The sequence below is a fragment of the Crocodylus porosus genome, unplaced genomic scaffold, assembly GCF_001723895.1.
Source record: "Crocodylus porosus isolate Cpor-Errol unplaced genomic scaffold, CroPor_comp1, whole genome shotgun sequence".
NCBI lineage: Eukaryota > Metazoa > Chordata > Crocodylia > Crocodylidae > Crocodylus > Crocodylus porosus.
In genome coordinates, this window is record NW_017728886.1 from 163,723,115 (window position 1) to 163,746,264 (window position 23,150).

The following is a 23,150-nucleotide window of genomic DNA, read 5'->3' on the forward strand; positions in this document are numbered from 1 at the left end:
GGAGGTGAAGGGCACCATCAGGGCCAAGGGACAGTGGCTTAAAGGTGAAGGGTGCCAGCAGGGCCAGTGGGCTCTGGCTTGTGGGTGAGGGGCCCCAGCATGGCTCGGGTGGTGGGGAGGGGACTGTGGGTCAAGCACCGTGAGGGCCAGGTGGGCATGGGTTTGGACAAGCCATCAATCTTGGCAAATGGGTCCCAGTACAAAAAACGTTGAGAACCACTGTACTAGACTACTCACCTGCCGCTGAATGCAGCTACCTTTGGGTCAAATGCAACAGCCATTTTGTGCAGCACCAAGTCAACCATTTTTAGAATGAAAAATAGGAAATAGCTCCAAATGAAATCACCAGAGGAAGATTATAGGCTGTACAAATGGTGTATCAGATTCATCACTGGTGTAACTAGAGCCAACTCACTCCAACTGCAGTTTGGCCAGAAATCTTTAATGGATGTGTTTTCAAGTTTTCTTTTTTGCCTATCACTTTAGGATCTAATTGTACATCAAGAAACTCTAGGGTTAGTAACTTTGACCTCTGCAGACAGTGCAACATATTGCAGTGATTACTTGATTTTGGTTCTCAAATGGTGAGGGTCTCAGTTTTCAATCTAATCTGGCACCTCTGGCAGCACAATATACTTCCACAGGACTGACTCAGAGGGGAAAGTATCACCTATAGAATCATTATAACTAGTAATATATTCTACAAGCCAAGGTATAAAAACCCTTGCCAACCATTACTTCATCAGCACCAACTCGCCAGCAACTATAATTTGCCCATGTTCTGAAGTGTTTTTAGCTTGCTAGGTGTGTCAGCACAGCCCACTCTCAAAACATTTAGAAATCAAGAACACTGATAGCTTGGGGCTGCAATGGCAACCAAACACCCAAACAAGTAAAAAGGAAATGTGTAGGAGGGTAACACGGAAAGAAGGGGCTCCTGTGGCTGAGTGCCTCTAAATGCAGATTTGTATGCACAAAAATCCATCAATAAAGTAAATCTGGCAGTGGGGATGGGCACGGCTGAACTGAATGAAATTCCTGGAGGCACAAAATCATGCTGGGTGAAATCCTACAGCAAACATCCCTGGTAAGCTGGAGGGTGAAGATGGGCTGGAGCGTGACTTGTACCCTCCAGGGTGGGGTCAGGGCTCAAATAACCTTTGGGCTATAGCCTCCTTGTGCTATTTTCATGGAGTTTTATTTGGCAGGGTGGTAATGGAATTAGGTAAATGCTCCCCTTCTTGACTCCTTGCCACTATGTGTGCAAGACAATACAAAGGTGGAGACTCTCTGCATAGTATGATTTTGGAATAAGGTGAAGGACATGTTGTGTATTAACACGGCCTTCGTTTCTAACACTAAGCTGCAATGTAAAGCTAACACGATGACTTCCTCTGCAGCAGGGATGAATTTCACCTGGCTTGAGGACCCAAGAGAAAGTTATCCTCAAGGCCTGCAGTTCCTGTCATACCCAGGAGAGGAGCCTGCCCTCCTGCCGTGCTCCCTTCTGGCAGACTGTTTACCTGAGGAGTCACTGGCTTCTCCCCACACCTGTACTTTCCCACCTCCTTCAAGGGGAGCTATTGCTGCGATAAAAAAACTAATGACCATTAAGCAGGGGGGTGGGGAGGAAACAGAGGCAAATAATGTCTGGCTGGAGAACAGTAACCTGCATGGCAGTTTGCCACAGCATTTAACCTTTTTTGCTGGGGAACTGTGCTACTTCCAAGGCTGCTTTCTGGTTCTACCTCCCCTCCCTGAACAAAGGGTGTTTGTGTTAGCATGTCTGGGAGACAGAAAAGGAGGGGAAGCTTCTTTGGACTTGAATGGCTTGCTGGAGGTCTGAGCAAGCAGCATGAAATTAATGCTCCCCTCATTTCTCCATTGATTTGGGGGTTTTTTCAACTGCATTTTCCCATTAGGTAGGGGAATAAGTGTGAACCAAAAGCACCAAAATAAATGTGTTTAAACCAAAAGCACCAAAATAATCACCATTGAAACCTACAACTGCTAGGACAAGAGAATAGGCTACATGGTGCAGAGAGGCAGTGGGGGCAAGGGCAGCAGATTTGTATGATGGGTTTGAATGGGGTAACACAATCAGAAACACCAGACTGTATCAGAAGGAAGAACCCAAACCAAACCCTCATTCTTAGATGCACCTCATGGTTGTGAAGTTTCAGATAAGGATGGGGACTCTGAACCTTGGACCAATGTCTATACGTGGGGAGAGATAACGGACTAAACCAAAACAGAGACCGAAACTCAGAGTTTCAGATCTTCATTTCTCACTTCTGGCCTGTCCCAGGCTTATCAGAAATCACCCTCAGTGTCCTAATACAGCTATGAAAGTTCTCACTTCCCACTGGTAGGAGTTCTAGATGGTCTCTTCTTGTATATAATTTGTTCTTAAAAAAGCCCAAGGGCTATCTTTGTCAGAGAAGCAAAGTTAGTTTTTCTGAACAGCTAACTCTAACACAGTTTAGTCTAGGGGGAAAAAGTTACCTTTTGTTTTTCTGTTCCCTTTGGAGAGGTGGGGATTGAGATGTGAAGTTTAAACTCCCTGTTGCAGTAGAAAGGCTGTGAAATAGATTCATCTTTATCAAATTGTAAATCAAATTGTAAATTGGTCTGACTGAAATGGGTACTTTTTTTTTTAATTATTTCCTTGTCCTTCTTTGTCATCTTTCTTCCATCTAGTCTTCCTCCTCTACTTTTCTCTTTCTGTTTCTGTTTCTCTTACTTTTTCTCTTTTCCTTTCCTTTCCTTTCCACCAACCCATATATTCAGAGGTCACATACTTCATTCCCTGCACACTGGTACAGGAGATGATAGGAAGAGTGCCTGGATGTCAATTAAGTGTTGGCAACATATTCATTTTTTCTGTAAAGTGAGCTGAACATTTTAAATGTCAAGTTGCCCACTGTAAATAGATGCTTCCTATTTACATTTTCTTGCATGAAACCAGCTAACAGAGTATGTATTAATTGTCATCAAGTGTGCTGCCACAACGCTCACGTTCACAATGCCATTCACAAATGTTCTGCTAAAATCCTTAGTCTTTCAGCAGGTCTCCCTCATAATCCCATGTCACTGATGAGTTTTGGCAGAGACAGACAAACCATGTTTGACTGCTGACACACTTTCAGAGTCTCTTCAGCTATCTCACTGGAATACAAAATATACATAGCATTCCCTGCCAAGTATCATCTTTCTTAAAGTTGCATCATTCCTTCAAGGAATAGGATTCCAGTCTGAATACTAGATTTGTTGGATAATCTATAAGTGATTTTAAAGCAATTACACAAATACATGCAATATTTGTATGCACAGCCTCTGTCTAGGTCAGAAACCATCCAGCCATATAGCTGATCTTTGGATGCAAGGATGCTACCCCCTGAACGAGCACATAGCTTAAAACAAATGTTATGGGTCTGCACCCAACCCCTGGCCTTCTATAACTAGTCCTGCTGACTTCAGTGGAACTGATTGTGTGAGCAAATGGAACAGTCTATTATGCTTCAGAAATAGGATTCATTAGAGAAGGTTTCAAAACTTTTAAACTAATGCATTTATATTCTGGAGAAGGAGAGTCATGGGATTCACTCATCTCCTATCTAACACTTCTTACTGGAGAAAGTCCTGTAAATTGCCATTCTGTACAGCCATATGGAACACAAATCTTCCTGCTCCTGTTCCTGCAACAAGTCCCATTAAAATGAATGAGATTAATCTCATTCAATTTGACACTATTAAATACGGAATATATAGAAATTAAAATGTTAGCAGGAACCCTTATATTAGATATGGGTTTCAGATACATACTAATGTCTGGAGAGGTAGAAGGATTACAACAGAACATATTTCAAATGCTTCTACACTTTCCCCTAATTTACCTAAGTTTTCATAATAGGGGCTTACCTTTTCCCTATAACACACATTCAGATCTTCAAATGGATCCAGCCATGAGTAAGAACTAAATAAACTGAGGAATTTACCCTTCAGTGGGATTTGCATGGGTGTGCTCTGACAGGTAAAATGGGCCCTCAATTTTTAGCTTCTAGCCAAATGTTTGTTGAGCTGGATGCTAGTGCACAGAAAAGATATGTATCTATGTGTAGCTGCTTCTTCATTTTGATGCAACTACAGCAACAAAAGAAGGGAAAAAGAAAGTATATATATATAGTTGCCTTATATTACTTGAACATTGATCTACAGATGTAAACGCATATATATATACACACATATATACATATATGCTCATCTCTTTTTGGTCATTAAAGATCTCTTGGCCCTTTTTTTGCAAGAGTAGAGGGGTGCTAGCCACAGTATGCCAGGATAAATAAGCCTTCCTGCCAATACAAATATTGATACCTGCACAATAGGATGTCCCCCAGCAGATGCCTTCACAGCCCCTCGACTTCCTTCCGTCTCATAATGAGCTCTGTGATGAGATTTCGGCTGCACTTCAATCCGAAGTTCATAAGGTCCTGAGTGAGATGGCAACTGCCAATCAAGGGCAGGCAGGGATGGGCTATAATGGAATGGAAAGGATATTAAATATTAATATCAAGTATACTATCACAAACCACAAGAATCTGATACTATTACTTTAGAGACCATGTTTAGCAGTTCATCCTTCACCATCTTACATTTAAAATTTCATCAATATGGATAATGCCATGACATAAGTAATTTAAAAGGTAATGGTTATTTTATGAAGATTTATGGGTAAGGAATATTTGATGAGCCAGATGCCATCAGATTTGTAAACAAAATGGAAAAATTTTCTAAGCATGGTTTAAAAACATTTTAATGTATTGATCTTTGAATCTAAGGACAAAAGTGAAAGGAAAGATCTGGAAGAATTTTTAAAGAGTGTTACTCTTAAAATTACCATTAAATTGGCACTATGGAAGCTCTGTATTTTATGTAATTCACTGCCTAGGCCAAATCTGCTTAGTTTACAGGATTTTTTTCCTCTAACTTTCAATCCTGAAAATTTCCACTGGATTCTCAAATGGAAGCTCCGTTCTTTCTGATCCATGTGTGACAAACAATAGTCTGAAAACCACACTTAGTTTCAAATTCTCCTGATGATGATGCACAAGCCAGAACAGAATCCTACTCACTCCTTGTAGCCCTTATTGACTTGGGAATTATAAAAATATTAAAGACATACTATAGTCACTAAAACAAGCAGGCCTGACAACTTACAAAGTGCCATTTTTACATAGCCACTTTCAGAGTAGAGCCACACTTTAACATAATATGAAGTGAAAACATTAGTGAAAGCACTGCTCAGTTAATATCAGAAAGAAAAATGTGTGCAACAGTAGGGCTTTGTAGGATCAGGCTTGATGTGACTTGACAGATCTTGAAATTAATACAAATCGCCCCATCACCAAAATCCTAATTTTTAGTTTTAGTATATACTCTCTTTAGTTCACTGGTAAACTCTCCTAAAAGCTTCCTTCAAGCATATTTACAACTAGTCAAATTGATAACGTAAGTTTAAAACAAACAATTTCATATTCCACTTTGCACTTATATTGCAACTTATCATATCTGGCCTTGTTCATGTAACAGTCTAGTCAACAGAAGTTTTCCTATTGACTGGAGTAAGAACAGGATGAAACCCTAGAGGAGACTCTCAAAATGCTTTACAAAAGCTTTTATCCCCATTTTACAGTTAAGGAAGCTGAGAAAGAGAGTGGCTAAGTAACTTGCCCAAATTCATAGAGCAAGAATTGTCATTTGGAATTAAACAGTCCTCTATTCATAATGCCACAATTGCTGGTACAGCTTGGGTGTTGCAATGGTGACCAGTTCTGGGGATGAGAGAACTTGAATTTCTACCACTTGAATTAGATAATCCATGAGAAATTCCCTCTGATTTTTCAAAAAGATACATTAAGATAAATACATAAGAAAGTAAAGCAATGATGACTTATCTGATGAGTACGAGTAGCTTAAAAAATTATAGTACACAGGGGGGGCATCTACACATTCTATTAGTGCAGAGCAGTAAATTCTGGTCCACTTTGTGCTGGAGTTAACAGCTCCCAGGTGCAGTGTCTACACATGCACCCAGGATCACAGCAGTTTGAGCCAGGGTAGAGCAACTCCACGCTGGCAGCAGGCTCAGGGTGTCAGCCCCAAGTTCCGGGTTGCAGCATCAGGTGGCATAGGGGCTGGCTGGGGTACACAACTGCCCAAAAGGCAGCGCTGTGTGGCTAAGCAACAGGCAGGGGTCTGGCTACCTGCTACCTGGGCTGACCAGGCACAATTTATATCTGGGTCAGCGTTTACACGTGCATTCAGACACAGTTATTTTCACTCCCATAAGGCAGTGAAAATACATTTGCTGAAGTCTAATAGCATCCCACGTGTAGACTGTGATGCTTTACACTGCAGCAGATTAGTCTACTGTGCAGTTAAATGCACATGTAGATGCACCCAGGTAAGTACTAAATTACACTGCAAGACACTAAAAGGAAAAGTTACAGATGAGTTAAGTGAAGGTGTGATTCTTGAGAATTACATCACACCCGTGAACCACAAGTGTCCTATAAAGGCAGCAAGAACTAATATCTGTCAGACTTTCTCTTATTCAGTGAATTGGAGGCCTTTGATATTAACTTAGCCCTCCAGCAGCCATGACTAATTGGAAAAGAACATTTTTAAAAGAGAATCTTTCACACTATATTTTTTGGATATTAAACTACCTTAAGGAATTAAAACTATGAGGCTTTATGCATCTTTCTTAATTAAAAAAAATCAGTTTCTTTTATAAAAATGTATCGTCTTTGAAAGATTTGTGCCAATAGATTTGTAACAGCATCAGAAAGAGCCCAGATTCCCTCAAAGCACTCTATGTGGCCTCCCCTTTTTTAAGACCAGATACTTTACCAAATTCTTAAAGAAATCATGAGTAGCACCACTGGGTCAGTAAAAAAAAAAAAAGCATATATTAATTCTTTCTAAAATTAGGGCCTCAGCTTATATGTACACCATGGAAATATTTAAAAAAAAATACTCATTTAGCACTTTCTTATCAGCACGTTTGATGTGTATACAGGAGTAAGTGCATGAGCACACATGCAAACATAATTAGAAATGATGCTGGTAGTTCAAGTCTCAGTACCATTCCAAGGCCAGGCAGATCTTTGGGATAACATGCTTAAAGCCCATTAGTGTCTGTGCTCAGATATCACACAAGAGAGTTAAGTGGCAATCATCACTTCTCACCCACTCCTGATCCTAAATGGAAGTAGGACTAGAACAAGGAGCAAGGAGTGGCATGTGAGCAAGCATTTGTGAGAACTGTTGACACAATGGCCAGGTACAGACTTTTAACAGTATAAGTGATCATAACCAGTTTATAGCCATAACAGAACAGAAGTTTGGCACATAAAACCTGTCCATACCCATAGCAGAAAAGAAGTTCAGCACACACAGATTGGTTTAAAAATGGTGGAACCTGGTTTAAGATTTGTCCCCCCCCACCAAAGAGTGAACATATATTCTGTTTGCTACCAATCTAAACTAAGCCGCTTACAGAAACTGCATAATTTAGATTGATTCTACCTTGGACTTTTTGACTAGGTACAGATGTACCTGGCCAGTGTGTTTTAACCCCCTCTACTCCTGATCCACATGAAGAATAATAGATGACTTACTACTGGTATTACTTATAATGTTAGCTCAAGTGCCAGAGGTCTGTGTGGTGGATGTAAGGGTTACAACCAGGCTGAGGGTTACCCATGTGAGTGTCAGCATGATGCAGCATGATGGAATTTCTGACAATTCAGAATCAGCATAATTTTATACTAAAAATATTAGTAACGCAGAGAAATATAGTGTTCAAAAGTTACTACTTACTAATTGACAGAATTAAGGAACTGTTAAGGTACCATTTACAAGCCTCACCAACTAGCCAGCCAGCACCCCATATGGTGATGGAGGGCAGCACCACCTGCCCCCTCTGCTTCTTGCCCTTAGGAAATTGTGGGGGGGAGGAGAGGTGATTCTCTTGAGACATTACGGCAGCAGAGCAGTTCATACTACGCGCAGGGGCTACATGTCTATCTGGTTCTATAAAGGCAACAAAGTGCAGAGGGAATGAAGGGAAACAGGGCCCCTGATACCCTTTCACAGTATTATGCTCTCAAATAAGGGCCAAGCAGTCGTCTTAGTTATCTAAAGTCAGCTGGCAAGTGTTTAAGGCTGCCATGGTATGTATATTGTGTATTAAATATATTTTTGTCAGAAACGTTCCTGGAAAACTTTCTGGAGAAACTCTGTTTGACTAATGATAAATGACAAGGAGCAGAGCAAAACACCTGCATCTCTCCTGATGATTGGTGCATATATTTAAACATAAGTTTCTGCTTTTTAAGTAAATTTGCACGTGATGGATTTTTTTTCTTTACTCTGAAAACACAAAATCTATCAGATTAAAGCTTTTTAACCCCCTTCCCAGCATTAGTCCAACCACAATCACTAATCTTTAAGTCTTCAAGGGCAAAAGAATTTTAAAAAAGACATTTAAACTGACCAGCAAAAACTGTATCTGTTCCTATTTTTAAAGAAGTTTCAAATTAATACCTGAAAATTTCAATATAATTAACTTTAAAAAGTCACCGATTCATTGTATGCCATGGGTTATAAAAAATGATTTCCTGCTTAGCCTGCAATCTGTCATTTAAAATCATTAATCTCTCGGTAATAATTCTTGACCAATAATAAATTGACAATGAAGAGCAGTTTTCCTGATAAAGGAAGCAGCGTGATGCATTTAACAGTGTCACAGGCTGTGGCTGTCAGACCTATTTCCTATTTTAGGTTATCTTCATCATGCACTTAATTTCCTGCAGCACAACATGGTTAAAAGGGGAGGTGGGGGGAGTCACCGAGCAAATATTTTAGTGTTACAATATAAATCTGGGTATTGAAAATTACTCCCTATCAATTTGAGAGGGCTCAGCAAAGCAACTTGTAGATACTAAACACTGCGGTGAAAAAGAAATACTGGGAAAGAATCTTGACTGATATAGATTAACATAGTTAAATGGATTTCAATTTATACCACATCAGCCAAGATTTGAGCCCGCTGCTTTTCAAGAATGAAAGTTTTCTCCTGGGTCACAATGAATCCAGCTGTGCTACTTTTAAAATCTAGCTAAAGATTGTGGTTGTTTCAACTCAGTTCACGAATTTGGGATTATTTTTTTAAAAACTGGATTAGCACAGCTCAGCCCTACATAAATCAGGCCACAAGACTGATGAATAATGGCTTATTTCACATCCACCAGAAATTTCACATCCTTAAATCAATACAGATCAGCCGGGTTGACAGACCTCGGCCTTTAAGAGAAATGATATTAAACAATAGATTATATTATCAACTTCAAAAAGTGGAAGACTTTGGGTAAAATCCTCACAAGCTCCAAAAGGTTTCAAAACCTAAGCCCCATTTTCAGTAGTCCATGACACATTTTGCAACCCAAATTTTGTGGCTTTTGAATAAAACTTAGACCCTTAAAATCAGTAAATGTGACCCATATCTTTTTTTTTAAATAGCCCTTAAGTAACCTGGCTATATTTAAGGGTTTGGGAACCACATGGCTGATTTTATATGAGGTCTAATTTGTATCTTGCTCCTTGGAGGTAAGTGTAAATAAAGAGTAGTCCACACAGTCAATTATTTTACAACAGTTTGAAAATACTGCATTGGTGAATCAGGCTATATGTGTGCTCCTGCTCCTAAAAAATGCCAGAAAAATCAAAGGTATAATGAAAAATCTGATACCTTATGGCCTTTTCTTATTGCTCTCTCAGTAATGGGGCCGTGCATTGTGCATACAGAGTCTAACAATATCCTCTGTTCAAGTAAAACTGTTTGGGCTGGCTCAATAATAGCCCAGTTGCCCACAGCCATGGAACACAACTGAGAAGCATGGCATTATGGCTATTCTGCAGTGAGATATTAAGCAAAGTTACAGTAGCCTCAGAATTGTTCTTGATTATATCAGCCACCAGATTTGTCCCTGTACAATCCCAGAAGATGAGAATGCAAATTGGTCTTGTTATATTAACCACCTTTCCCCTGCCCCCTTACATCCATTTAGGCCCCAGATGTAGAAATGAAGGAAGTAGGAACTGAATTGAGATGAGTAAATTTAGGGCCCGATTCCACAAACACATATGGCTTTGAGTAACTTTGCTCACATGAGTGTTTCCACTGAACTCACTGAGACTACCCATGTGACTAACATTTCTTGGTTTCCTCAGCATCTAAAATGCCAAGCCTTTAAGTTGAAAAGTCTTGATATAAATTAAAAACGCTGTGTTTTTTTCCACTTTGTATTCAAACACTTGTTTAATTTTATCCCGGACATGCAGTTGGTCCAATAAAAGATATCACCCACAAAAACTCTTGCCTCTTATACCTAACTCCTAATTTTATGGTAGTTTTTAGAAATATCTCTGAAATCATGCTAGAAAATGTGCCTTCTTTCTTAATTCAGTTATTTAAATTGGACAGTTTGTCAAGCAAGATTTAAGTTGTTGATAATGTATTAAAAATAAAAAATATCTGATTAACATCTCATTGCTATGCTAAAGAACTTATATTTAGTCTGGAAACAGTAGTTCAGCTTTTGGCTGTAGTGTAAATGGAAGACTGTTATTTTTAATGAGATATACAATAGATGGTCTGACTGCTAGTGGCCATTAAAGATCTTGTGGCACTTTTTGTAGGGGGAATGAAAAGAGGAATGATCCAGTGGTTTATTAGGAGATCAGAGGTTAGCATCCTGCTCTACCAAGGATTTTTCATTCTTACTTTGATCATGTCATGTAGGGCTTATCTATACTAAGGCAGAAGTTCAGTTTCCCACATCTATAAAAGGGTGATGATTCCCTACCTCAAAAAAATGGTGTGAGAATAAATACATTAAATCTGTTGAAGTGTTTGTAGGTTATGGTAACTGAAATCTTATAAGCACCCAAGATAGAAAGACAGTACTAAGGTCTGGTTAGATTCCAGGTTGTATGCCTAGCTATAAGGCTTGCCCAGGAGAACTGTTATTATTTAATGTTTTTATTAGAGTAGGGCTCTAAATCAAGATAAGGCTTGAGAATACTAGGCTCTGTTATGTGAAAGCATGGTCTCTTCCTTGAAGTGCTTGGAAACTGAGAAATCAATGCATTGTATATTTCCCTACAAATGTATTTGACTAATTTGTATCATTTTCTATTTGACAGAGCTGAATTGTAGCTATAAGTTGTTAAAACTGGTGCAGTTTTCCATGTTAGAGGTAGCTGCATTTCATGGATATGTGAAGCAAGTGACTCCTGAATATAGTTTACGAAGTCCTTTCAAATGTTTCATGATCAATGGTGAAATATAAGTGTAAATTATTTTTATGCTCAGGGGCACTGAGGTCCTAAAACCCAAGCTTCAGAATATGACTTGTATAGGCACAATTAGTTTTTTATTGATTTTAAGGCAAGAACTTGGAAAGCACAAGACATATTTCATGGAAAACTACAGAATAGTTAAGAATCTTAAGGCCTTTATTGCATCTCTCACTGCTCTGAATTTAATACTGCACTATCCTAAAAACTAAACCATCAAAAATGAAAACAAAGATCATTAATAAAGATCTCACAAGAGACTTTGAGTACATTCAAAAACAAGGAGGGGATAAAGAGGTCGGTTTTTACTGAGATATCCCCCTACGGTAGTCCTCAGGAATACTAGGTTAATTCAACAAGATCAAATACCTTAGCAAATATAAGGAATAATCGCTACCGGTCTTGAAAATACTTTGCCAGGGAATAAAATGCATAGCTGCAGGTCTTGAAGAAACACAGAGACTGTGTGTACCCACTCCTGTAGGTCACTGCTGAGCATAGCTTATCATCTCTTATGGAACAGCTTTGCTGTCTGATCCTTATAGAGTAGGTCTTTGGCCCTGTTTTCTCTGACTCCTCCAAGTACAAGTCTGTATGATAGTGCTTCCTATTCTCTTCTCTAGGCAAAGCAAATCCACCTGACTTTTACATGGATTACAAAGGGGAGGCTAAGGGAGCCAACTCCTGTGATTTTATCACTAATTTACCACTTCCTGGAATCTTGATTATGACAGATTCTCAGCCTTCTTTGACATGGGGAAAAGAATTATAACTTTCATGGTCTTGGAGAGAAGAGTAGCATGCTAGTTCAAAACAAAACATGAAGAAATCTAACCTAAAATGTGGCACTTTTTTAAAGATAGCTCATGATATTGAAGAGAATTTGTGGACCCTGACTTGATTTTTTTTGAACTGTTGGGGTTGGAGAATGTAGGCTAAAAAATCTAATCTTGAATTCATGGAACAACACCAAAACAGGCAATGCTACCATTGTCTGGAGCAGCAGAATCAAGCAAGTGATGTACTGCCTCCCTAGGAATTGGAGTAGCATGTGGGTCAATAAAGAGGTATCCTTCTGTTGCCCTAGACCTTCACTAGGGTTCTAACCTCAGCAGACTCAGTCAGATTTCACCTGCCATGGTATCAGTGGCAGGATTTGGTTTTGCCCTGTGATCTACAGTGGCCATGCAGAGCTGTAAAGATTTCAGCAGGTGTCTGTGTGAGCATTAAAGTTTTTGACAGTAGGAATTGGAGTCTAAAAGGCCAGCGCTGTTCAAATTCAGGTCTATGGCTGTTCTGTCATTAAGCCCCAAATTGAGATCGAATTCTGATTTGTCCCAATCCCGCAATGCTCACACATGTTGGAAACTGGAGCTGAAATTAGTACATGTTTTAGATTTAAAAAGACTGCAGGATTAGGAAAATCTCAGCTGTAGATGGAATTCTGTACTTTTCTCTATTGTCTAGTTTGCTCATAAGTAAACCCTATGATAAGCTAGACTAGTTTTAATGTGCATGAAAAAAGGTCACCAACATTTGAAACTATTCAAAATATCACTAAGGACCTCTACTACTGGCATGTAGTCTGGTGCAGAAAAAACCCAAACTTAATAAAATTAGAAGTTCAGAGAAGTAAAGAAAAAAAAGAGTGATTTTCCAAATCATGCCTTCTTTTTATGAAAATTTTAACTTATACTCAGGAAGAGATAGAGGAGGTAATCAAATGTGGTTATCTAAAAATCATTATGACAGGGTGGATTTTGGAATCTTAATTGTTTGTTGAAACCTAACCCTAAAATCCTAGCAACTGAAATAGAACAGATGTGTAAAATAACAGGAAAAAATCCAGATCTGTTGTGACAAATTCTTATCCATTTTTTTGGAAAGATTTAAAACAACATCATTTCTGTTGCGTAGTCTGTGATCCTGTTGACGTCTGTGTTCAATTACCCATCTCTCTTTCATATACATAAAATGTGAGATATTTTTTGTGAAAGGAAACGTGGTCAGTGTATTTGATTGGCGAAATAACTTAAAATCACATTTCTACAGTAGCTTCCAGCTGCCCCAGAGCACAAGTTAATGAGATCACATGGAAACATATTGTGAACCAGGAAACATATTTTATACAAGACCAAAACAGTGGAAAAAATGTTAAATACACAGCATGCTGAGGCTCAGTTTTCGCACATTTCACCTTTTTTGTTTATTTTAGCACATTGGAATGTTGGGTGCATTCTGCCTGCATATAATAACATGTAACAGGGTGGTGCTCTGTAACTGAAAGATAAAAGAGAATGTTGGTCAATTGTCATATTGTTCCCCTTGCAATCTGGTGTATGTGTGTGTTTTAAATTTTCTGCTTTTGCAATTAATTTAGATTATTTTACACCTTTGGAAGGATAACACAAAAGGCTTTTTAAATATGCAAGAGGGCCCTAAAGGATTTATCCGGTGCTATACAAACTGAGAGCTCAGTCCTGCAAGGTATAGAGTGCTCATTTCCCAGCGACTTTAGTGAAGTGGAGAGTATTTAGCATCGTTAACCAATTGGTCACCACTATGCAGGATCAGGTTCCTAAAGGGTACTCAAACAGATGCTTTTGGTCATTCTAGAATTATACAAACCCAAGAAAGGAGGACCAGGGTTGGGTGTGAGATTGAAAAGGCACAATACTTTTTCCTATGGTAGAAGAGGTCACAATTTGTTTAGTGACTTTTGAAGACAGCCAGCACTACAAAGAAGTAACCTTGAAAAAAAGTGTGGGAGAGGAGAATGTAGGGACAGGCATTTCCCCTACTTATCTACCATTTGGCTTCACATTTAAAGAGTGTCAATTCTTTTAATCAAAGCACATAGCCAGTCAGACCTGTAAATTCACTGACTTTTATGATAAGAACTAGAAATCATAGACTAGTATTTGGACTTTCTGAAAGATTTTTTTCTAGGAGCATTTAAGAAATAAATGCTATACCTAAGGATGTATTACATTAACTTAAAAATTCTGACTATCCTCTGGCTTTTCCTATGCTGACAACTAGTGTCACTACATGATAAATAAAAGTGACAGGATATACGCCATGTGTTATTAGTATCCAATGACATTTTTGTTAAACATTGACAAAACATTGTTGAAAAACCACCATCAGACATGCAGCAAAGGAAGACTGCTGACTAGTTTTCAGATAAAGTGAGTTAAATATAAGAGTAGAATACTGTATAAAATAACAAAAATTATTTTATGTTTTTATACACTGTGCAAAGGCTTTAGCTGAAAAGACTCTGTCAGAGCTCCATTAGCAGGCATCCCAGTAAGATGTGTAATTATTTTATGGGGAAAACATGAAAATGCTTAATTAATTACTAAAGCCACAGGTTTCTCAGCACCCTATTGTCCTGCTGACTGACAGGTCCAGGTTTCTGAATGCACCTGTATTCATGGTCTCTCGATTTCCAGGAATAGGATTCAGTCTCCCAGGAATAGAACAATGTGTTGCAAGTTGCAACTCCTAGGACCATTGATTCCAAGTATTACACTGTTACTGCTAAAGGTTTTATCTAGGGTCACACCATACATTAAAGATGCAGTGTTACGGAAGTGCAAAGTAAAGCAATTAAATGTTTCATGTGGGAAGGGGAGAGATTTGGTTGGAAAAGGAAAGGTAGACAAGAAAAGGAGAAAAAGTACACATAAGGGCATTGTTAATTTTTTTTCTGTAGTATCAGGAAACCATACCTCATGTAGGATGCAGGAGTCAGAGACTTTGGTTTGACCCATGGATATGTGTGCTGTGGCACAGAAAGATACTGGTCACAGAAGTTTCCTTTCCTGATGTGCTGAAACCCAGAAAACTCTTCTGGTGACAAGTCAGCAGTTGGTGATATGGTCCCATGATCCTCACCAGTTGGTTCAGTCTTGAGTGTCATGGATGGGGTATGATCTATTGCAGTCTTCCTAGACTTAATAGGAATCCCATCATTCATGTCTATCGTACTGTCAGTGGTAAGGGCATTGATAGCTGCAACTATAGCAGAACTGGTGTACTGGTTAGTGTTTCCTAGCCATGTGTCATCAGTTACACTAACCCGAGGAGAATTCTGAGGAGAGGGTGTTGGAGAGTGGTGTGGTGAGTAGGAGGTCTGTCTACCATTTAGACTGTATTTTCTTTTATTACAAGGAGACGGTGGTCTGGAGTTGCGAGTACTTAACCAGTTTTCCTCAGTAATGCTTGTTCTGGGAGATGTAGATGGAGAATGTCTTGGTGAATTAAGTAAAGTGCAGGCCACCATACTGCGCTGATATCCTTCCTCAGTGTCAGTGGTCTTAGGAGACACACATGGTGACTGCCATGGGGATGTCTGCGGTGAAGTATATGGATAAGAATAATTGGATTCATAGGAGGAAGCTTCAGAATTGCAGCTTCTGGAAGACAAGCTACTTGCTGGACTCAGGCAAGATGGGTCTCTATAAGCCTCGATGTTTGGTAAGTTCAAAGTAGCAGTAGAAGGTGATCTTTTAGCATTTGGGATAGCTTCCTCAACCTCAGCATCATGGAAAAACTGGTTGTTGTTATGGTGCAGTCCCAGATAAGAAGTTATCTCAATTCTAGGGCTTTCTAATGCTGGAGCTCCATTAGGTCTGACATTTGGAGACAGATAATATTCAGAGGCCACACTGTCAATATGTCCTCCATATCCAGAAGGATGATTTGTTGATGGGACAATTGAAATGACTGGATTGGTTGTCTGAAGGCCATGACATGGAGCTGACAATGAGGAATGTGCCACATTTAGAGGCAAACCTGCATTTACATTTGGAGTTGCATAATTATAGTGTTCTGGAAAAAAAAAAGAGAATGACATGAGGTGTTGCACATAGATACAATCTTAGTCACCTATTGATTCTTAGTGAAGTAGGATACTATAATCCCACAAAAGCACTGTCATTACTTAACATTACATAGCACAGGCATGCAAAGTAGGTTAGGTGCTGGAAACTGGTGCTTCCTAAAGTATAAGTACTCTGGTGGCGTGAAGCAAAACATCCTTGGAGAAACTGAATTTATCTCCAAGACACTCCTTTGAACAGCTCCCTTTCTTAGATGTAAGTCTTAAAGCAGAATTCAGTCTTCAAGCCACAAAACTTTACTGTTCAGAGACTGGTCACTCAGGCAGAAGCTTGCAATGACTACATGTGAACCATAGACCCAAGAGAGGAAATAAACAAATGTTAGGTGGGAGGGAGACAAGGGAAGGGAAGAGGGAAATAAAGTAGGGGGCATCTAACATAAAGAACATGATCAAAGACATTCTGCTGAAATCACATACAGGTGAAATTTTCACCATGGTTAAGTTCCCACTGGTTCTACTTTACAACTAGTTTTGAAATAAAAAAACCCTCTTATCCCACTCTGGTTTCTGGGTCCGCTTATCCTCTAGTCAAACCTGCACCTGGTAAAGGATTCACATGGAGTTCTTAATACTTCGTGCTCCTGGAATTCAACTAAAATAATATTTGTTATTTTATACAACCTTTTAAGCACAGCCAGTGTTCTCTTGATCTATACTTTATCTATTTGACATTACTAAGATACATTTGGAGGTGTTGGTTCAGCAACACAGCTAATGCAGGAAAACTAGGCAGGATCTTAGATCATGTTACCACATGGGCTACACTGCTTGGTCACTGAATGACCGTAGGTGAGTTTCAGGACATTGCACTATAAAGGGCCAGATAGGGTTTGCTCTCACAAGGACGCTTTGTGAGATGTGTGGGAAAGTGTGAGGGAGATACATTATAGGGAGCCCCAGTCACATACTTACTGTCTGTCTGTGCAAAAGCCAGTACAGATACCTGCAATACTGCTTCCTGTTAGCATCAGAATTGAGGGGGGAGCCTTCTTTAAACAAACCAGCAAAGATGGCTGGCCATTTCAAGTGATGCCCATTTCATGCACATACAGGGTGGCACTGTAGGTATCCTTCTTCAGTACCTTTCAGAGGTCTGAAGAAGGAGCTCTGGATCCTCATCTTATCCAGTCCAGGGTCCTAACAGCACAACCTGACCCTAAACTGAGAAAAGAAACAGATCCTCTAATTTTGGTTATTCCTGTTTTTAAAGAGTATTTCCCCATGTTATTTTTAACATGCATTTTCATTGCAAGGTCCTTTTAAGAATATTGTCATAGTAGAGGTAACTTTTTTCATTCCTGAACAATAACAATAAACAAGCTAGTCTTCCCTACAACAGGAGTCCTTCCTTATACAGTGTTTGTTTCTTTCTCTCCCAAGAGGCAAACCCTCTAGGCAGTGACCCAGGCTTACCATGAAGGCAGAGATCCGGAAAAGCTTTGTTAATTACCATGACTGCTATTCCCAACATGATCCAATCCTCTGCAGTCCTGAATATGCAAACGAGCTGCTGAGCTTCTTGCACCAGGACACTTGCTGCCACTATTTCTATTGTTTAATCAGCTCTACCCAATTTGATGTCATTATCCAGCTACACAGCAGTCAGACTTCTTAATGTCAGTGATTCAGAAAGAGGTATATTTCCATAAAATTAATATATGTTGCCTGTTCTATAGTAATTCTGTGATGTTCAAGCTGATTTATATCTTGTCAGGCAGTATTAATGTGTTCAACACCTATTCGAATCGCTTTGTACTTAGCCTTAGGAAACTGGCTATTTACCAAGAAAGATTCATTAAATTACACTAGAGTATGCAACAAATGAAACAAAACTATTCAAAACATATTCTAGCTTGATACTTTAATTACACCCTAGGAAGGTAGGAAGTAGCAGCTGAGTTATAAAAAAAATAAGGCAGCTGCTTTGAAAAAAAATTAACTTGACCACAGTGTTACCTCTTACAAAGTTTTTGCATTGTCTTTCTTCCTAACAGCACAGCCTTAATAAAGCCCAGTATTTTTGTAACAGTCTTGCTATCTTATGTTACAGCAGGGCATAGCAGATGATTGTCTTGATTGGGGACAAGAAGACACATGTTCTCTGATAGCAGGAGGCTGTGCAACCTTGACCCCTTTGCCATTGCATGCCTTTGCTTTCTCTCCTAGCCTCTGACTGCCTTCTCTCTTTAGAATACATATGGATTCATTTCTTAATATGTATGGGTTTGTACAATTTCTAACACTGTGAGGTCTTGGCCTCAATTTGGGCCTCTGGAAATATTCATATTGGGGAAAAAATAGGACTCAGGTATATTAAGTCTTGGTCACATGTGTATACATGGAACAAGATCTATGTTGCATGTATATCATTGGGAACCCAAACAGACTGATCAGCTTAATAGTCACAGTTTAATAGGGTTTGTAATCACCATTTTGTTTACATATTTTCCAATATCAAAGTAGCCAAATGGTGGCATTTAAATAAGACATACTATATTATAGTGGTGACATTAGTGAGAATGCTCCATAAAATACACCATTTTAGGGATCCAGCCATCATAAATTTCTGTGAAGTGAAGGTTGGTGCATAAGATCAAATTAGTTAGTATTTTTAAAAGAAAAATTTTAAACTGTTTTAAAAAGTCTTAATACCTTCCTTTTTTTCAAGTGACTCCTAAGCCTGCATAGCTAAATTTCCACCCCCCCCCCCAAAATCTGGATTTGAACCTGTGGAGTGAATTAACAAAAAGGGTATCAACAGTTTTAAAGGGGCACTAGGAATTAGCTCAGCAGCCTTCAAAGTAAGAACCCAACTAGATGAGCTGCAGAGGACCCACAAATCCCTTTGACCTAAATGGAGTTTGAAGCACCTGGCACTTCATCAGATTATGTTAGCACATACAGGAGAGGTTGTTTGGATCATCTTTCCACTTAGTGCAACAAGACTACAGCAGGGCTAGAGCTCAAGGCAGCACTAGAAGAGGGCTTAGTTTCCAAACACACTGAGTGAGAACCCATAACTCCTTTTCTGCCTGGGGAAACAGTTTCCCTGCTAGGTCTCCACTAGATATGCCGCTGTGTCCAAATACAAAACCAAAAACAAGTGGCCACAAGATTACATGTGCCGTTCCAGCCCTTCAGGAATCTTCTTGCCCAGCACTGATAGAATAGCTCTGATGGACACCACACAGCTGGCACTAGTCTGTTACTTATTCTCATTCCTCAATGAGTCTCCTGCAGGCAAAGAAAGATTAAACTCTATAGAACATTTAAGTTAGCTGCCAGTCTGGCAATGATCTCTAAACTGACAGCTTTTTTTGTACCCATGTAAAATGCTCCTGAAATTAAGTGGGCTTTAACAACTACTCATGCAAAGTTCATTGTAGGATTAGGAGCTTGAACTGCATGCTTCTTAGGCAGGGATCTATTTTTATTTGTGTGGAAAGCACCGTGCATTTCAGAGTGCTATGAAATGTAGCAGGGCATTAGGGTGAAAAGCGGTGCACAGTAGTCTGCTAGAGACCTCCAGCACAGATCCCATACAGCATATGAGAAGAGGGCTAGGGACCGGTCCACTGCAGCAGCTGAGCACCACAAATACTTCAAATGAACCACCACATTTGATACAGTGGTTCTCAGCCATTCTGGACTTGAGGCACCCCTCTCTGAACTCAAGATACCCCTCTAAAACTTTTGTAAATTGAGTGACGCCCAATTTCATAAATTAATTTACATGTTACAGTGCCTACTTCCTTGCAGAGGGGCTGGACAGTGGAAGTGGACAATCCACCAGGCAGGGAAAAGCCTGAGCCTGTGCTTATCTCCTCATACCTCCCTCCCTTATGTCCTCACACCAGGAGACACTCTTTAAAAGATCTGGCAGCACTCCTGTTTGAGAATCACTCGCTAATACTTGCAACAAAGTATTTACCTTACTTAATCCGTAAAAAATACACATTTTAAAAAATGCAAAAAAAAAAAGAAATAGTATGCATTAACAAAAAAATGCACTGTACAAGTACCTGATACATATGTATTACAATAGCTTCTCATAGTATTTGCCCACTTTTTATTTTAGAAATAGGAAAAAAATGCTTCCAAAAATACATGTAATTATCATAAATGAAAACACCTTCTTTAAGCATCTTCAGAAAGTATGAACACCAAATCTGAAAGCAAATCCTGCCATGTAAATAAGAACAAGAACTGGGAACAGGGTCATGTCATTAGAGTAAATTAAAAATGACTAAAAATGCAAAAGCCAAGTATTCTAAATGATTAACCGGACCTCCCTCCCCACATATTTACACAGGTTATTAATTTATACCAATATGTTGACATTTATTATACTTTGCATGAGTAAGAATAAGGCAGCTATAAATAAAATGTCAAACTACAATCCTGCAAGCTGATCTCTGCAGGTGTATCTCTGTGTCCATGTGGAGACTCACTGACTTCACAGCTCCACAAAGGCACAGATCAGTTTACAAGCCTGAAGCCTATGTTGGCATTGATATTCAAGGACCCAGAATTAACAAACATGCTACCAGGAATATTTACATGGTGTATTTTAAATTTGAGACAAATAGAGATCTCCATTAGGTGAGTGCAAATCTGCAGTAACTCCAATCATGTCAGTGGGGGTTACCTTCAACAGTATTACAGAAATTGGAAATTGGACCCTTACTTTTTTTGCGACCATGTTTGACGATATTACTTTTCATCATGTGGTAACTTGGAAATTTCCAACTTTCTCCTCTGATCAAAGTTTTAATGCTTTAGAGCATTAAGGGGGTTGGTTGATCTCCCCAGCTGTTGAGCACCCTTGTTTTTGTTTTAATAGGGTGTTAAGTACATGCAGTTCACACAGGCCTGGAGGCGAGCTTTGAACAACTCAGGGTCCTTCTCTTTAGGAGCTTAAAGTCCAGTTTTCCAAGCTGTCTGAATGAGGTGAGTAACTTATTGGAAGTCAATGGAATATGGGTCCCTGATTTCAACTGGCCTTTTTGATAACCTTGGCCAGAGACGCCAAATTTCTGGCACCCACAATTGAATTTTTTAAATCTAAAACCCTTAACAGCTGCATATTCACAAAACATTGCTTTGAACACAAGCATTTGGATGTTATGAGGTCCCTTGAGAAGAACGCAATGGGTAATCATGAAATTCAGACAAATGCTTCACTTTGAGAGTTTGCAATAATCAGGTACAAACGTGGACTCCTACTTCATTGTAGTCAGAAGCGTGAATTAGAGCTTTATAGTAAAGTGTAGGGAAACAGAGTAGTAATTCCAAAAGCCCACTGTGGGGCCTGCTGTGTTTGGGTTTTCCTCACCACAGGGAAAAATGGGTAAGTTGCATCCACCCAGAGAAGTCTTTCTTCACAGACCAATTGCAGTTTCAGCCATAGTTCAAGGATGGTTACAATTACACACAGACTACACCAGAGTGATGGCTCAGAATCCCCATACTGTATCATGGTGTCCCGACTGGATTACCTAAAAGATACCTGCCTAGAGATGAGTCCCAAATAAAACAAGAGAACAGGCGACCCCTAACTTCTGGCGGGGGGGAAGGAGATGGTATAAATCCAAGACCTGAATAAGATTTTACCACTTGTTCTTTCTCTTTCACAGGCCTGACCCACATTCTAGTTACATGCATGCACCTTTAGAACCCACGTGAGATCTGGGCGGTTTTTTTTTTCCTGTGAAAAAACATCTATTCACTAAGAAAAAAAAGTGGTTTGGAAAGGGCAGCGGTGATCAAACCTATTCCTGTCATTGGCTTGACTGACAAATGCTCTCAGTGGTGGCAGATAGCAGAACAAGGAGCAATGGTCTCAAGCTGCCACAAGGGAAGTTTAGGTCAGATATGAGGAGAAACTTTCTCCCTAGGAGGATAAGCACTGAAATGGGTTACCCAGAGGGGTGGTGGAATATCCACCCTTGGAGGTTTTTAAGACCCAGTAGATAAAGCCTTGCGGGGATGAGGGATCCATTTTGTAGCCATGTTGGTCTGAGACAAAGAGGAATACAAAACTCTAAAACTCTTGGTTCAGAGGTGATACCTTTTATTAGACCGACTTGAAAATAGCAAAACAATTATCTTTCTTTGCAAAGATTTTTTTGTTGCTGCTATTTTCTAGTGGGCCTAATAAAAGGTAGCACCTCTGAACCAAGAGTTTTAGAGTTTTATATTCCTCTTTGACTGGGATGATGTACTTGGGGATGGTCCTGCTTTGAACAGGGGGTTAGACTAGATGGCCACCTGAGGCCCCTCCCAACCTTTTTTTGCTGGGATTCAATGATTCAGTGAAATGAGTACAGCTGCAAAATAAAATGGAAAAACTCAGAAAAGTCCTAACAGGCCTGGCAACGTACTCAAAGCAAGACACTGTCATTTCTTTCCTTTTCTGGGTGGAACCAGCTTTGCCCCTTGCCAGCACTTCATTGGAGAAGGAGTGAGGTCGCCAAGGAGGCTTGTGAAGCAATGGCACCCCTGGCCAAAGGAAAGGTTTCCATTGCCAGGACAGCAGACCCTACAAAGCATGTTGTGCGGGGGCCAGAGAAAAGGTTCGCTGCTGGTGGAACCTCAGTACAGACAGATGGTGGTTTTGCCCTTCCCGCCAGCCCTGCAGTGCCTCCAGGGTGTGGGGGGAGCTCCCCCAGAGGGCCACCCTCTGTCCAATCCTAGGAAGTGAGGGTTGTGAGGGCCCTCAGGAGGCCACCTAGTCCAACCCCCTGCTCCAAGCAGGACCATCCCCAACTACATCACCCCAGCCCAGGCTTTGTCTAGCCGGGTCTTAAAAACC

The 23,150-nt window shown here is 39.8% G+C and overlaps 1 protein-coding gene across 2 annotated transcripts in view; it reads right to left on the reverse strand.

Moving 5' to 3' along the window:
* NFATC1 (nuclear factor of activated T-cells 1) overlaps positions 1-23,150 on the reverse strand; it is a 149,381-nt gene that overhangs the window by 120,071 nt on the left and 6,160 nt on the right. For both annotated transcript variants that reach the window (XM_019544718.1, XM_019544727.1), the window contains exons 2-3: positions 15,162-16,263; positions 4,375-4,534 (exon numbers count right to left, since the gene is read on the reverse strand). In XM_019544718.1, the coding sequence (XP_019400263.1) occupies positions 4,375-4,534; positions 15,162-16,263 (1,262 nt within the window). The remainder of the gene's footprint in view (positions 1-4,374; positions 4,535-15,161; positions 16,264-23,150) is intronic.